This window comes from Podarcis muralis, chromosome 8, assembly GCF_964188315.1.
Source record: "Podarcis muralis chromosome 8, rPodMur119.hap1.1, whole genome shotgun sequence".
NCBI classification, from domain to species: domain Eukaryota; kingdom Metazoa; phylum Chordata; class Lepidosauria; order Squamata; family Lacertidae; genus Podarcis; species Podarcis muralis.
In genome coordinates, this window is record NC_135662.1 from 23410857 (window position 1) to 23428626 (window position 17770).

General features: G+C 41.9%; 1 protein-coding gene across 3 annotated transcripts in view; it reads left to right on the plus strand.

The window, feature by feature from the left end:
- RGS22 (regulator of G protein signaling 22) overlaps nt 1-17770 on the plus strand; it is a 74366-nt gene that overhangs the window by 4148 nt on the left and 52448 nt on the right. For 2 of the 3 annotated variants that reach the window (XM_028736399.2, XM_077932823.1), the window contains exons 3-7: nt 4490-4552; nt 7539-7763; nt 10536-10621; nt 14397-14562; nt 15811-15955. In XM_028736399.2, coding sequence (XP_028592232.2) covers nt 4490-4552; nt 7539-7763; nt 10536-10621; nt 14397-14562; nt 15811-15955 — 685 coding nt within the window. Of the gene's footprint in view, nt 1-4489; nt 4557-7538; nt 7764-10535; nt 10622-14396; nt 14563-15810; nt 15956-17770 lie in introns of all 3 variants that reach the window. The other variant, XM_077932824.1, reaches the window with a different exon arrangement.

Sequence of the window (17770 nt, forward strand, 5' to 3'; positions counted from 1 at the left end):
TGTCAAAGCAAGTGCTACTCACAATTCCAAGTGTATTTCCTCATCGCTTTTCTTATTGTAAGACTCCAGTATTTTAGAGAAATGGATTTGTTGCACAAGACTTCCCAGGGACGTTTCCCATCAGTGTAACATAAAGTGTTAGCAATAACTTCCTCCTGTTGAATTTCTGTCATACAATTCTTAAAAGCAAACGTACTCTTACAAGATGGATCAAGGTTTCCCAGGATTGTTCTTTAGTCAGAAAAAAAGATTTGTGTTTCTACCAGCACCAAGGGACAACAACTAAATCCAAAGATAAACAGAATCTTAAATTAGAAGTTTCAAGGCTTCAATTCAAAACATAATTGCTCAAATCTAATTCTTATGGAATTCAGAGTAACTTGTGAAACACATTAACGTGATATCTACAGCTGTTTTCATCTGAGAAGATTAAGCCTTAAACTGTAAGATGTGAATTGGGACTGGCTCCCTCCAAAATCTACTTTATTCCTTCTCTCCCATTCTCTATTTCCCCCCTCTGAGGCTGCCATTGTTGCAAGGGGAATAAAGGTGGATTTTAAAAAGGGGAATAACAATTAACAATCTATGGGGAAGTTTTGTTTATATTAAAAAATAAAAGATAATTCCAGTAATATGCTAAGTGTGTAAATAATGTAGTAAAATATCTTAATTGATACAATTTGTATATATTTCTTACCCCTATTTTAGTCCCCCAAATAACATGGTTACGGTCAAATAAAATCACACGTCTGCATATTTCTAAAGGGTTTCTAATTCCTGTATTAAGAAGTGATTTGTTTTATACAGTTCCCTGGGGACAGAAAAATCTGCAGTTCTTGTTAATTTTTCAAATCCAGTCATCTGCAATGGGGTGATTGGAAAACTATCTGCATATGATGACTGAATAAACGTGAAATATGTCAGTTTATTGACTGTGGCCTGTTTCTAATAATTTTTCATGCAAAACAAAACTAAACATTTAAGACTCAGATCATTGCCTGTGTCAGTGTGCTGTTGTGTGAACCCCATTAATCTTAGAGTTTTACACAGAGATTGTTACGCTTTGAGATCATCATTATCTAATCATGCGAGAAACTGTGTTTGCAATGGGGATGTCAAGGCCAGGATGGGGCCGTGGCGATTGTACCTAAATCCAGTTCTTGACATTCTGAAGTCAGTGGCCTGAGCGGAAAACTGCATGCTGAAAAGCATCAAACAGAATGTGCTGCTCTGTCTTCTACCAGGCTTGATCTCAAGAGTAGACCTGGCTGAGCCTGGCTTTTTACTTCCTGACAATCACAGGCTTATGCTTCACAGAGGCTCCTTGTTCCCTTCTGAAATTGAAAGAGAGTGTTGAGAGCTACACATATGCAGCTCACAGTAGCTCACCAGGGCAGTGGCAGACTTTGGGCACTCAAATTTCAGCAGTGCCTGTGTGGTGCCAAAATTTGGTTCCCCCCCTCGCTTCTTGCTCTACATACTAAATTATAGTTGCGGTGCCCCCAAGGCTTGACACCCAGTGTGACCGAACCAGTGGCACTCATCTAAATCTGCCTCTGACCAGGGTAATACCTATCCTCAATCTTAAGATTTCTAGTTTGGGAACTCCCTGTGCAAATCTCTAAATCCCAGCATCTGGCACCAGATGTTTTAAGGTAGGTATGAGAAATTAAAATAGGAAGATGAATATAGTTGCCTTCTGATAAGAATTCCAATGTCCTTTATTTTAAAGGTAGTTATTTTCAGGTGGAGGTGGGTCATTTCTCTGAACGGATTGTCCGGAGAAACATGCCTTAATTCTAGTCATTGGGAGAAAGACTGTTGGTTGGGTGGTAGAACACATGCTTTGAATGGAGAGCCCTGATTCCTTTTGTTATAAGGATCAGGTAGCAAGGACAGACCTGTGCTAGAGACTCCGAGTACTTCCAGATGTGGACAGTTTAGGAGCACTCAATCATATAACATCATTCCTGAAAGACCTACACTGGCTCCCAGTACGTTTCTGAGCACAATTCAAAGTGTTGGTGCTGACCTTTAAAGCCCTAAACGGCCTCAGCCCAGTATACCTGAAGGAGCGTCTCCACCCCCATCGTTCTGCCCGGACACTAAGGTCCAGCTCCGAGGGCCTTCTGGCTGTTTCCTCACTGCGAGAAGCAAAGCTACAGAGAACCAGGCAGAGGGCCTTCGCGGTAGTGGTGGAATGCCCTCCCTGTGGAATGCCCTCCCATCAGATGTCAAAGAGATAAACAGCTACCTGACATCTGAAGGCAGCTCTGTTTAGGGAAGTTTTTAATGTGTGACATTTTAATATACCGTATTTTTCGCCCTATAGGATGCACTTTTCCCCCTCCAAAAACGAAGGGGGAATGTGTGTGTGTCCTATGGGGCGAATGCAGGCTTTCGCTGAAGCCTGGAGAGGGAGAGGCGTCGGTGCGCACCGACCCCTCTCGCTCTCCAGGCTTCAGGATGCTATCCGCAAGCCTTGCAAGCCCGGCGGGAGTTCCCGCGGGCTCGCAAGGCTTGCGGGCAGCAGCCTGCAGCCCGAAGCATGGGGCGCGCTCTGAAGCATGGGGCGCGTTCCCCCCCCCCCAAAAAACAAGGTGCACCCTATGGGCCAGTGCGCCCTATAGGGTGAAAAATACGGTATTTTTAATCTTTGTTGGAAGCCACCCAGAGTGGCTGGGGAAACCCAGCCAGATGGGTGGGGTACAAATAATAAATTATTATCATCATCATCATCATTAGGGCTAGCCAGTCCAAGGCATTTTGCTGCCTGAGGCAGAGGACAAGATGGTGCTAAGAGAGAGGAACAGCTGAGGGGCTCAAAAGGGATAGGGGCTACTGCTGCCCCCCTCCCAAGGAACCCTAACCTAATGATCAAGCCGTTTCCGGCTTTTCTTCTTTTAGCTGGAATAGGAACTGTTCTGTCACACTTCTAATTGTCACCATGTGGGTATCTCCCCCCCCATTTCCTCAACCCCAAATGTTTGAGGCAGGCATGATTTTCATTGAGACCATTGCATGTGGGAAAAGGATATTTAAATACACCCGTCTCCCTCACTACATTCCCATTACAATTGCCCCATACTTCAGAGGGGCAGAGGAGGAAGGTATCAGGGCAATTCTGTTTGAAGAGTGAAGAGCTAAAGTGATGAAGGTGATTCCTAGAGAGGAGAGGCAGACCACAGAGAATGAAAATGGCTAGAGCAACCTATGCAACAGCCGTGTGAGGGAATTGCACAGCTACCGCGTTGAGTTAAAAATGGAAACAGAAGATGGAAACCATGAGAGGAGAGGCCACAAATGGAAAGGAGAAATCACAGCGAAATAAGAATGGATGCAAAAGCTTATGGAATCTGCAGAAATGGCGAAACTTACCGGGAAAATAGGAACTCAAGATAACAAACTTTTTATAAAGGAATGGAAATGGTTTATTGAATATTTACAAAAAGATCTGTAAACAGTTAAGAACATTGGCAGGAATATTGTAATAACCTGCAGTTTTATGAATATATATTTAAAGTAGATGAATAAATGAGTGAATTAAGCTAATTTGAATATGCAGTAAATATTAAAAATAAATTAAAGGAACCACAGAAAGAGGGGGAAGGAAGTCAAGTTTTGAAATGTTAAAATGACTATAAAATTATTGAAATGTATAGAATTGAAAATCATAAAATAATTAAATAATAAAAAAGAAACCATGAGAGGAGAATCTTTCATAAAATGTGAGCAAACAAGGTAGTAGTAAATGTTCTGTAGTAAATGTCCAGTAAGCAGCTGCTGGCCTTATATTAGGCCAGATAATTTATCCTTCTAATCTAGTATGGTTTAGTCTGACAATACTGAATGGATAAACAGTCTCACCTGGTGTGACAGCCTCCTATGTACAGTACCTGTAAAGAGAGTTGAAAACAATTCACAAACAGCAAACTGACAGTATGGAAATTGCCAACCCCTCTAAGAAGTCAGCAATTTCCACTCCAACCTACATTCATCACAGTCGGCACTGTTTCTGTTGAACCAAATTTTACGTTATTAGTTTTGCTGCCAACTGTTGAATGTAAATTATATAACTTACATTTGTTTCTTGGACATCTGAAAGCAGCCCTGTTTCCGGAAGCTTTTAATATTTGATGTTTTGTTGTGCTCTTTTATATTTTGTTGGAAGATGCCGAGTGGGACTGGGGCAAAACAGTGAGAGGGCGGGGTACAAAAATAAATTATTGTTATTGTTATTTTTCAGTGTAAAGGAAATGTAAAAGCAGTTTTATAAAAATAATTAACCGCATGTAGTTTGCAGATTTCAAACAACAATGTGAACAAATGCAAATCATATTTAACTGATTTCCATTCCTGACCACAGAAGAACATGCACGCTGCAGCAATTTCTGCTACCTTTTAATTCTCCAACATCCCTACTCCTGTTAGATGTAAACTGCTCTTGCTTCATCACATCACATAGTTTTGTTCTTTTTGGCTCTTGCAGGAGGATTATTTAGCAACCGATGATATGCTTGTAGACTTCTTTAATGAATTCTTGAATCTCCCCGTAAGTATGTTGATATAAACTTTTCCTTAAACACTTACTGTGAATATTAAGTGGTTTATGAGATAATATAGGGTAATAGGATGACGTCTGTATTCTTGAAGTGGACTAGGTGAAGTGGAATAGCCCCTCCCGCTTGCCTCCAGGTCACAGCAGATTCTAAACTGCATTTCCGAAGTGTGAGCACACATAGTTGGTTGCCCATGAAAATATCACAGAGAGAATGTTGACTTTGTAAGAATTATCTCATGCGGGAAACCCCAGTGGGTTTCGAAGTCGAGAGAACAATGCTACAATGCATGTCAAAGCAACAAAATGGAAAGTGGCTGTTGAGAAACCCTGACCTCATCATAATTTGATTTTCTCAGGAGAGTTTTCTCTTGTCAACATTAATGTGGTTAATGTGAACATTTTTATATTTCCAGTTTGACTCTCCTGCAGCTCATCACACGAGTTACTCGGGAAGAATGTGACGCCCCTGTTAAAACACCATTACAATTTGGCCTTTTATCTTTGTTGTGCTTATGCAGCCGTTGCCTAGAAACAGGGCCCAGGTGTAAGCATTACTATGTAGGCAAGAGGTTAAATTAAAGAATAGCATTGGGTTGAATGTCATCTACCCCAGGAAGCATGTGCTTAAGGAGAAAGAATTGTTGCTAGCCTACATAGATGCTAGAAGTGTTCATCTGACAAAATTAACCATTACATTGTGGTTTTTGTATAATGGGGGATTTCAGTGGTATGATGGTCGTTGGATGGCCTACTTTTAAGGGGCAGAAGAATGGCACTTCTTGCATAGAAATTACATCAGAATGTAGATGATGATGATAATAATAATAATAATAATAATAATAATAATAATAATAATAATAATAATAATAATATATTTATACCCCGCCCATCTGGCTGAGTTTCCCCAGCCACTCTGGGTGGCTTCCAATCAAGTGTTGAAAACAATACAGCATTAAATATTAAAAACTTCCCTAAACAGGGCTGCCTTCAAATGTTTTTTAAATATAAGATAGCTGCTTATTTCCTTCACATCTGAAGGGAGGGCGTTCCACAGGGCGGGCGCCACTACCGAGAAGGCCCTTTGTCTGGTTCCCTGTAACCTCACTTCTTGCAATGAGGGAACTGCCAGAAGGCCTTCAGCGCTGGATTTCAGTGTCTGGGCTGAACGATGGGGCTGGAGACGCTCCTTCATGTATACATATTGATCTTTTTAGTAAGTTTATTCATAAGCATGGTTTGCGCATAATCCTAAAACAGGGTTTGTTTAGCCAGGTGGCTTAACTGGGGAGGAGATCACAGCCCTTTTGCTCCTCGCTTGGTTTTTGGTTCATTGGGGCATGTCAGCTAAGCCAAGGTTTGTCTTAGTGTGTTGTCTAAACCTGGGATTATGGTTGAGGTCTCTCTTGCTTAACCACAGTCTGTACCCAAGGTTCCTCATATGTTTACTGGTCACGATTAAGGGAGACCTTAACCATGATCCCATGTGTAGATGATACAGTGAGCCAAACCTTGGCTTAGCTGGCATCCCACACTGACCTAAAAAGCCCGGGCAGGAGGAAAGTGAATATAAGCTCCTCTTTGGGATCCAGCATATTCATGTAGTCACAGTAAGCCATACACCAGGGGGCAGAGATGGATTTAGTTCCCCCAACTGTCAACCAAGTGACCAGCACTGTTCTACTCATATGATCAGCCGTGCTTGTGCAATGCTTTGGGATGCAAAATGTGAGTCGTCTCCTCCAATACCACTGAACCCTTTTGCATGTGTGAGGCCCAGTTCAGAAGAGTGAAGTCAGTTGTTGAATTCGAGAATGTGCCTTTGATTAACTTAGTAGTTTGGTGCTAATCATACTGGCGAAGGCAATTGGTTGTTTCATTCCATTCCTGTATATATCGTGTAAATGATTGGTGGTGAAGCATCCAAAATGACAATACGATTTATATTTAAAACATTGTTATTGGCATCTTTTTTACTACATTAAAGGAACCAGATGTTTTCAATTTAGCTAATTGGAATGCATGTTGGAAAATGGGCCCTTGGGCTCTACAGCTAGGGACTGAATTAAAAATAGATACAAGTGATTAATTAATGTTATCCTTGGTTAGTTTTCTATGTAAATATTGTACAACTAAAATTATCTAGTGTCTATTCAAATAGCTCCAGATTATGGAATTTACGTGCTTCATTTGCATGCTCATATAAACTAGCAAGGGTTCAACGATTTGGAATTAGAAGTTAATCCTTTATTGTTATTATTTGTGTTTCCCTCCTCTTTAAATAACTGCAGGAAACTTTAAATTCTTACGTTGCAAAGACTGTATAATTAGGTTCCTGCTGACCCAAAGTTAAGAAATGTCAAAATAACATAAACAAGAAGGGAGGGGAAGGAGGCTCGAAGCAGCCTCCTACTGGTGGCAGAACCAGGAGGTGGAGGAGGCAAAACCACCAGCCACCAGATGCCCATAACCAGTAAGGTTTCTATGTTGACAGTGCATGGAAGATCTTCCTAGTAAGTTTAGAAGGTGAAAGGCAGGGGGATGTGGAATCTGTGGGTCTCCAGGTGTAGCCAGACTCCAGCTCCCCTCAGCCCCAGCCATCATGGTGAAGGGTCAGGGATTTTGGAAACTGGGGGTGTCCAGAAACATCTGGAGGCCCACAGATTCCATATCCCCAGTGAATGGTCACAATCTCAGAATGTTCTAAAGCAAAACCTAATGCCATCAACAAAAATTCAGCAAGAAACCCATCCAGAATGCAAATTATTACATCACATGGGTTGAAAAGAATAGAAAGAAAGTCCGATCCTATACAAGCCTACTCAAATGTAAGTCCCGCTGAACTCCAGAGAACTTGCAACCAGGTAAGTAAGCAGCTGGACTTCCAGCTTCTGGAACATCCACCAATACACAGCTGTACTGTAACCTATCAGTGCTGGGATAATTATTATATTTTAATCTTTACGTTTTGTTGTCGTAGACCTTTGCAGAGCCAATTAAGTTTAATCCCGACTTTGGCATTTTTGAAGTTGCTACCGATGCCCCACAGCGTCTGGAAAACCAGCTGAAAAAGATGTTGCGTGAAAAGAAACCCCGGAATCCCATTTACGATGTCATAAGGCCAGCAAAGCAAGAAATTCCAGACCTCAGACCTGTTCCCCCTCCCCCACCAGTGTTAAATTTTGACCCAACTTATTCAACAATGGTAAGTTGATGATTGGCACTGTTATTTTTATTATTGTTCTTATGCATTTAAGAGGTATTAACCCAATATGATGTGCTATATATTAGCAATTCCAAAATCTTTATCCAATTGGTGGGGTCCCGTGTTTAGCCAATTGGTGGCTTTAGGAAGGCAGGGCTGGGGCTGGGGCTGGGGCATCAAATTTTGGCCTTGCACAGGGTGCCATATTACCAAGGGCTGCCCCCGGCATGATCATAGAGTCTGCCTTTTCCTGACCGTATTATGTTTACAGTTTTATGTATTAAGCTTTGCACACACCACTGGAGGAATGCATGGAAATGAAAATTGGCACTGGTGGACATGATCTCGCCCCCTCCTTTCAAGCTTTCATATACATTTGCTGTGTGATACGGGCTTAAGATTTCTTCAATAGGATGGCTGCCCTTATAATCTGTTTAACAACAACAACAGCAAAATACTTTCAGTGCAATGCCAAATACACTTACAAAGGAATAGACCCCAGTGAACACATAAACATGCATAGTATTGCCGTATTATTAAATTTAGAACATAACTTTGGACGTTTGTTTTCCCTTAGCATGATAAATCTGACTTTGGCATATCATCTTTTCTCAGGAACACTGCAGACAAAAGGCTGGAATTTGTTTCAGCTGAACATAAATAATTGCAAATTTATTTTCTTACATCCAGAAAAATTGGCCAAAATAAAGAAGCGGTCTTCAGTCTTTCCAGAAACCATTATCAGTAAACCATAGGAGGCATATTCTAACAGGAGAAGAACGGCCATCCTTTGCCTCTGCAAAAAGTATTATGTGATCCATGGCCAACATCAGCATTCATTATTCTGGGACGTTGTTTAGAGTGAGGCTTCCCCCTCTTCTCTGCAGATGTTCAGGGGCACCAGGGAGCATGCTTCCCACACAACCCTATAGAACCAAATGAAGGTTGCCAAGTAGCAAGGCTTCTTGGATTTCACTATTTCCTTTGGGAACAATTCCTTGCCACTTAGAATAGACACGAAGAAGGAATTTCAGGCCGATGCGGTGACTATTAATGAACATGTAAAAGTGCTTGTAGTGTTTGTGTTTACTTACAAAGTCCTAGACAACCTACCAAAGTACCTTAAACACTGTCTGATTCCTTATGCTCCACCTTGATCACTGTGATGCTCTGATGGGGAACGTCTGGTGGTTCCCCCACACCCCCAAGGTTTTGTTGGCCTTTACTATGGTTGGAGCCTTTAATGTGACAGACCCTGCTGCCCTGTGGATCTCCCTGTCAGTAGAAATTCAGGAATCAGCCCTGCCTTATTTTAGATATCTTCTGAAAACTCTATTGTTTAGACAGGACTTTTTTATTTTTGACTAACCCATATTCACTGATGTTTTATTGATATTTTTAGTTAAGCTTTTACTGATTTCATTATATATATTGTAAGCTATATGCCGTATTGTTATACTTTTATGAAAGTGCAAATTAGGAATACTTCATTAAATAAAAAAAATAAACGCTCAGCTGAAGAGTGGGAATGAAATCCTGCTCAAAGTCTTGCAGAGAGCAGATTCATGGTCTTCATTCATCAGCTGATGAATTGAGACTTCAGTCCTGCTGGGTACTGTTTCGGAATCAGTGTGGGGCTGTTTGAAAGCCCTTTTGCAAATATCCCTTCATTGCTATTTAAAAGTCTGGCTTTCAGAGATTCAAAAAGCAGCATGGAGCTGTTTCCAAAAGGGCTTTCGAACAGCCCTGTGCTGTGCTTTGAAGTCTTGACAACCAGGGCTTCAAAGTGAAGTATCATCTGGTATCATGGTGACATTAGATCAGGCATAGGCAAACTCGGCCCTCCAGATGTTTTGGGACTACAACTCCCATCATCCCTGACCACTGGTCTTGTTAGCTAGGGATGGTGGGAGTTGTAGTCCCAAAACATCTGGAGGGCCGAGTTTGCCTATGCCTGCATTAGATGACTGACAGGTAGGTGGGCCCAAGCACCTGTCATATTTGGCCTGCCAGAGTTGGGAAGATAAGGATCTGGTCCACCAGCCAGAAGATGTCCCTGCTCTAACATGTTTTCACCCTGCATTTCAAATAAGGCATGCATGATTAACTGAAACATCACAAAAAAGAGGACAAAATACTCCACCAATTTGAATGTGGTGATTTATATATAGAGATGCAAATTTAGAAATGATTACTGTAATTCAAAAAGGAATGTGCTCTATCTCACTCTGATGGGGAAGAATTGTTGCTGCTCAGTCTGCTGTCCTGGTGTTGCTAACTGTCAATGGGCAACTTTAAAGCTCCTGCTCTCCTTTTTTAATTTTTCTTTATTCTTAAATCAGTCTTGGACTGGACAGCTGTCAAACAGAAGATGCATTCAATTAGACTGCTGTTTCAGAGCTTTTGGCAGGGGAAAGAGAGGGAGCATTGTGCCAGTGGGGGGCAGGTGTGGCTAGCAGGGTGGAGCAGAGGTCCACTTCTCCCCATTCTAATCTCCTCAGACCATCACAATGTGGGATATGGATTCCTCTGAAATCCAGGGATTTTCAAATTATATCTTTGGATCTCAAGCTGTCTCCGCTGCTGCCAAATTATGACTTGCCCCCTCTTCCACCATGGCCTCACTGTTTCATAAAGTCCTGCCAGACTGCTGGAATTAGGATTGCTTCCTTAATCTGTAAGCAAATCTGTTTATTGACTACATGGCATATAATACCCGAAGTGAAAGATAATTTACAAAGGTTTTTATGTGTGTGTGTGTATGTGTGTTAGTGTCTGGACCGAGAGCAGGCTATTGCGTGGATTAAGAAGGAAAGATTCCCATCGTTTTTAGAGAGCGACTGTTACTTTGAATACAGGTACTGCAACTTCTAATTGGAACACAGGTTTTTAAAGCTGTACATTTCTCTTGAACAAATATGATAATAATTCTCAGATACTTTTGGCCTAGCTTATATAAGTTTAAAGACCCTGATGTTGGGAAAGATTGAGGGCACAAGAAGAAGGGGACGACAGAGGACAAGATGGTTGGACAGTGTTCTTGAAGCTACCAGCATGAGTTTGACCAAACTGCGGGAGGCAGTGGAGGATAGGAGTGCCTGGCGTGCTCTGGTCCATGGGGTCACGAAGAGTCGGACACGACTAAACGACTAAACAACAACAATATAAGTTTAATGATTTCTGTGAATAATGAAACTGATGCTATTTTTATGGCCTCTCATTCTGTAATTTTTACAGGCAGTCCTAATTTATCGCCTGTACACGATGTTCCACATTTAATCATTACCGAACTTTACTGGTATGCATGTGTTTAATCAATAGATCTCTCCCACAGCATTCCCATTGTGGCTCATTTTGCCCGATCTGCTCTGTATATCTCTGTGCCTTTCTTTAAAACACAAATTGCAACTGCATCTGAGTCAGAGATGGGGAGCCTGTGGTCCTCCAGATGTTATTTGATTGCAGCTTCCATCTTCACTGATGTTGTCTGGGGCTGATGAATGTTAAGAACGTGAGAAGATGCTGCTGGATCAAGGCAAAGGACCATCTGGACCAGCATCCTGTTCTCACAGTGGACACCCAGGTGCCTATGCAAGAAGGATATGAACACAGCAGCATCCTCCCCGCCTGTGGTTTCCAGCAATGGGCATTTAGAGGCATACTCTGGAATCCAGCAATTTATGGCAGGCCACAGGTTTCCCTGTCCCTGATCAAAGAGGTGTAGACATAATCCGGGGAGGGAGGATGCTATAGCTCAGCAGTAGAGCATGTGTTCTATCATGCAGAAGGTCCCAGCTTCAGACTCTGGCATCTCCAAGTAAGACTGGAGAAGACTCCTGTCTGAAACCCTGCAGAACTGTGATCAGTCAATGTTGATAGGACTGAGCTAGGTGGACCAGTAGTCTGACTTACTATAAGGCAGCTTCCTTAACCATGGTTAAGAGAAGCAGGAGTGTACCATTGGTTCATGGGCTTCCTCCCTCAGCCTCCCTCATTTTGTGGCAGATAAACTTTGCATGGTTTACTGGTGTTTAATTGTTACGTCTGCACCAAATTTAACCATTGTGGGCAGAGGTTGCTCTTAATTTGAAACCAAATTCAAACCCAGGTTTCAAAGCTTAATTAAGTGCTAACCCTGTTTAGTCTTAATCCCGGGGTGATTCAAGGTTTGGATGGTTTAGCAGCACCCGATCATTGCCATTCTGCTTTAAGCTGCAAGAGGAATAGCAACTCTGATCCTAGACTTTAAAAATCCAGATAACTTTCTGCAGCCAGGTGGGCACTCCTTTCTCCACCTCCAAATGTGTGTGGGGGTGGGGTGGGGTTATTTAATGCTGTATTGTTTTTAACACTCGATTGGGAGCCGCCCAGAGTGGCTGGGGAAACTCAGCCAGATGGGTGAGGTATAAATTAATACTACTACTACTACTACTACTACTACTAAATAATTATTACCACACTGGGGAGACATTAAATACTCTGACCCATGATCATGATTCCCCCAGTTTCATTGCGGTGGTGGTGGTCAGTGGAGGAATGAAAGAAGAAATGGATAAAAAGGAAAGGGTTGGATTAAAGTGATAGGGACTGATTCCAGACTGCTGCTATTTTGTGGGTGGTTTTCAATTGCATACCTGCAAATTCAGATTGCACAATTAGATTTGTCACTCTTTTGCAGCAAACCCATTTCCCACAAACACCGATTGTGGTAAGGAAAATAGCAGGAAAATGTACTGCAAAGTTGGAATATCAATTGCTTGATGAGATGTCATATACCTCCCCGCAAACAAAGGAAATGAATGCTCAATAAACATTGAATGTAATATAACTTCCTTTCAAACAAATCAGTCTGAATGCTGAACAAACAGGTCTTCTGGAAGCGACCCAAGTTGTTTCCTAGGGAAGAGTGATGGACTATAGGGAAGGAAATGGGTAGAGGAATATCTGTACAGGCCGAAATCAGCCCCAGAACCTACTCAATAGTTATGTTGAGGAACTCGCAGAACTGCTCCACTGTATTAAAAAGCTGGATTTTCTGAGCTGTCGTGGGGCGGGAGGGAAAATATGGAAGTAGAGGGGTGTTTTGTTCATGACATGCAGATGCTCTTTTGAAAAGAGAAAAGAGCAAACAAAATGTAGCTATTCTATGGGAAATGCCCAGTGTGGAAGGAGCCCTGATTAACTCTGGTAGGGAGATGGCGAGGACATTTTTCCAAGAGACAGAAAGTACTGGTGAAGGAGCCCCACCACCAACTCCTCCTTCTCCAGACCTCCTTCTCCATTAAGGTATTGGGAGCGACACATATATGAACTCAGAGTGTTTTCATACACGAAGCCTAAATTAGCTTTGGCTTTGATTTAAAACAGGCAGTAATATGAATATAGAACCTACAAGGCAGATGATCAGCAATTGTGTGCACGTACCAGGGGCAGCAATGCCTAACCTACTATTTTCTCGGGGGGGGGGGGAATCTAGCCACTGTTTGTTTAGTTGTTTAAAAATATTTCTATACTGCCCTTCAGCAGAGCTTCCAGGGTAGTTTACAAAAACACAGTCTGTAGCCCGGGGCGTCAAGAAAACTATAGAGGAAATGGAAGTGATTGATGGCAGAAAATACATATATTTGTTTTACAATAAGTACAAGGAGATCAAGGCAAATGGAACAGCTGCTTCCATGTGGTTTGGCGTTGGTTCTGCCCGCCTTGATTTCTAAAGCTGTTTTTAGTGTGGAGGAGCTGTAATTTTTAATGTTTTTACTTGTTTTAATTTATTGGATTTGTTTTATTTTGCTTTGAACATCTCCATTGAAGGGGGAGAGTGGGTTGTCCAATTTTATTGTAAATAAGATAAAAAATAATTAATTGTGGCAGTTTAGTGCTCCAAAGGTTTCTAAATGGGGACTCTGGCAGGCAGGGTCCGAGTGCCTGACTCAGTGCATCAGCAGGGCAGCTGACAAGCAGAGGGAAGCATAGGCCTATACTCTGGCACTACAGCTCCAGCAGAGGACTGGAGGATGTACTGCAGCTTTCAGCCTAAGGGGGATCAGGTGACATGAGCCAATGGGATTCCAGCTGGCCATACATACTGACTGATCCTGGTTTGACTCCTTAGTCTGTGCTACCTGTAATTTTGTTTGTAAGCCAGTTAGAGCCCAGATGGAACCTGCCAACTTGCAATCTGTCTCCAGAATGACCTGAGGCTAATGTCATGCTGTATTTACAGGGTATCCTTCTGTCACTTTTAACAACTTCCCAGAGATGCAAATTAATGTGCATCTGCTGCTTTTCCAGCCCAGCAACCCTCCATGTTCTTGCACCTAACACCTCTTCTTAGTCTGCTATAGTGAAAAACAATATCCCCTGCTTCCCCTAGCAGATAGGAGGAATGAGCGACCGGTCAGTAGACTGAAATGAGCATTGGGGAAGGAGTTCTCTGGGGGGTTGCATCCTGACAAGGCCATTTCCTAAAGTACCCTTCAAAACGCTTTAAACTTTGAATAGGATTAAAGAGAACAGCGGTAGATTCATAAAGCGTCTTCCAACATTTTGGTTTCTTTAAGAGAACAGTATTGCTGCTGCTAAAACCGGTTAGATAATCTAAGTGACCGTATGATATTTGTCACCTCACTGTAGGTTAGCTAAGCTGATATCGCAGGTGGAGTGGAGCAGAACTGGCGTCAACGTTGTTATAGATAAAACGTATTATCCCTGGTTCACCAAAAGCCTACCACCCTCAGAAACCTCTGAAGAGAATGAAAATGACTTAATTATGAGAAAGTTCTATGTCTCTCTTGGCCAGGTAAAATAGATGCCGTGTGACTTAAACAGGTCCAGGATAGCCTTTTTTTTCTGTGTGCAGCTGTATCTCTCCTTGAAACCTGCATGAAATTTGGCTAAGACTTTGGACCACAGGTTGATCTGTGTCTTACTATGTTGTATTTATTATTTTTAGAATTGTGTAATCTATTTGATTCCCCCACTTTTTAAAAAACAGTTTTATTTGCTGATTATTTGTCATTTGTATGTGTGTATTGTTCTGTTCCTTATTTTAGAGTCTTTGACTATTTGGTTCCACCCGCACTCTACATTGAAAGCAGTATCATAAAGACTTTAAACCATTGTGATTTCTCCCAAAAAATCCTGAAAAGTGTAGTTTGTTAAAGGTGCTGAGAGGTGTTCCCCTCACTGGGCTACAGTTCTCTTGAGTAGTTTAACAATCAATCCCTCCTCCTAGGGAACTCTAGGAATTTCAACTCTGTCAGGGGAATGTAACTGGATGTTTTCTCACCATTGCAATGCTGGAAAAGCATGAACGTTTTCTAGCCGCGATGATGTTAAAGGCACAAGAGCTATGGAAGAATACAATTGTGCCATCTCTAATGCAGATTTAAGGACATAGAATTGAAATCCCTTCACTGGTGTGTATACAACATGCTGGGGTACAGTTAAGAAGATGAGTACAAATATTCAGGTTCCTATCATCACAATGCAGATCTATGTATTTTTGTCGGATAGACATCTCAGTAGTGTAGTTTATTGCAAGCTGTAGCTATCAGCGACCAGTTTCTGTATGGTTTAAACGGCATATACTGCATATACACCATATACACAACTTTACCTGCTTAAACATTCACATACAGTGCTACCTTGGTTTACGAACTTAATCCGTTCTGGAAGTCCGTTGTTAAACCGAAACCGTTCTTAAACTGAGGTGCGCTTCCCCTAATGAGGCCTCCCACCGCTGGTGCCCTTCCACCATTCAGATTCCATTCTTAGACCAAGGTAAAGTTCGCAAACTGGGGCACTACTTCCGGGTTTGCAGAGTTCATAAACCGAATCGTTTGTAAACAGGACTGTTCTTAAACCGAGGTACCACTGTATTGTGTTGTGTTATCGGGCTCTACAATGTGTCATCTCAGCTTTATAGACCTCTGATTATTCACACAAGTGTCAAAGGAATGAAGATTCTGCAAATCTGTTCCTCTTTTTGAACCTATAAAGGTTTGCACTGAAATAAACTTAAACCATTGAATGTTCTATTTTATAGGCTACTGTCACCCAGACACGGGATTGGTTTACTTTAGCCAAGCTAAGTCAGCGCATGATTACTACGGATTCTTTTACTCATCCTGTGGCATCTTCCCACGTTCATTTTTCTCCTTGGCCTTCAGAGTCATCTACTTCAATCCTAGGTAATGTTATCAACATAGAAAAGTATTAAGCAAAACATGCAGCCACACTCAGGTGAACTCCCCCATCCCCCAGGCATTAGCAACTGGGAGGGGGGATGCGGTGAGTCAAAAGATACCATAGTCTTAAAAAATAGACTGCTGCACATCCTGAGTTTCTGGCAGTGAATTGGACACCACTTTTGATCAGGACCTATATAGGGCATCGTCCTATCCATGCATCTCTATGGTGAGGCTCATATAATACCAAAAGTTTCAATAAGAATTGTATATCCTTGGAATTTACTTCCTACACCTATCTGCATTCCTGACTACATAGGAAGCTATCATACTATAAGAAGCACCATACAGTACTGATATCCACCGTGACTGGCAGCCTCTCTGCTGGGTATCAGATAAGAGACCTTTCTCATCTCCTGCTACTTGTTGCTTTTTAAACTGGGAAGATTGGGGCATATCTGGGATCTTCTGCATGTTGCAGCCAGGGATGGATGGAGCTGTCCATTTTTGTTTTCTCCATTTTCCATTCATCAGCATTTTAATGCAATTTTCTCCTACATTTTCCTATGCACTTTTGACTATTGTGCACATTTTTGCAAGCAGTTTCTCCTAATATAATGCATTTTGTATGTTATTTTCACTAATGTCATTTTTTGTGCACACTTCCCCCTAATATGAGCATTTTTGCAAACGTCATTTGGTTGGAGAATTGCTTTGCAATTTCGAAGGGTACTTGTGTTTGGTTTCCATATTGTCTTGGAAACAGGGATTTTGAACGATCTGGTTTTAAATGCTTGCTGAATCAAATTTCTCCCTATTCCCTATATACCATTAAGCTATGGTCCCTCCTGTATGGTTGAGCTGCTCCATATGGAACATTTTTTATTTTGGTAAAGGGTTGATATGTCTTTAAAGTCATATTTGATCCCCTTTGTAAGACATGGTGTTAACATTCTATTTCTTAATTCTTTCTTCCCTGTCTTTTCTACACGCCCCCCCCCCCAGCCCACAAATTGCTTTTGATTATGGGTTAGTGAGCCACTCAGGGATGGGAACTGATACAAAAATAAGATGTTGGGTAATCACTATTACTCCTCCAGAGCCTTTGGGATTCTTTGAGCAGGGCTAAATATGTACACTGTCAGTGTCTGACACTTTTATTGGAACCATGACAGAAGACTAGCATTGGCTGAAAATCAAAATGCCTTTAGGCTACTGTGGTCAATAGTGCCTTGGATGCATATCGGATCCTGTCAAAACCCTGCAGATCACCATTTGTTAATTAATGCCTGTTTGCATATTTATGTTTGCCTGTTTTTATTTGCAGCACAACCCTTTACATTCTTACTCAGAATTAAGTTGCTCTGCCTTCAGTGGGACTAACACTTAAGAAAGCATGCAGAGGGTTGCAACTTTTAAGAACTATATTGGGTGGGGAACAGGATCTGGCCGAGGAACCAGATTCTTATCTCCCCACCTCCATGGGTCAAGTTTGACAAGTGGGTGAGGCCGCTCACCTGTCACTTCACCTGATGTCAGAATGATGTGTTTTGCCCTTCAGTAATGCCACTCCTGGGGCAAGTATAAACCAATCATAATAAAAACCAATACAGGCGGCAACCATTTTGCGTGGGGGTTCTGTTCCACCCCCCACCCCATTCCACCCCCAGTCCTCCCTCTTCCAGGTCCAAAAGGACCCATGTGTCAGTGATTGCGCATCCATTGAACTCTCCTAAAATGGCCGCCACCCGTAGTTCAAAAACAAGCACTAGTTAACAGCAGCAGAACAGTTAAAGCAAACAGCAATGACAACACAGC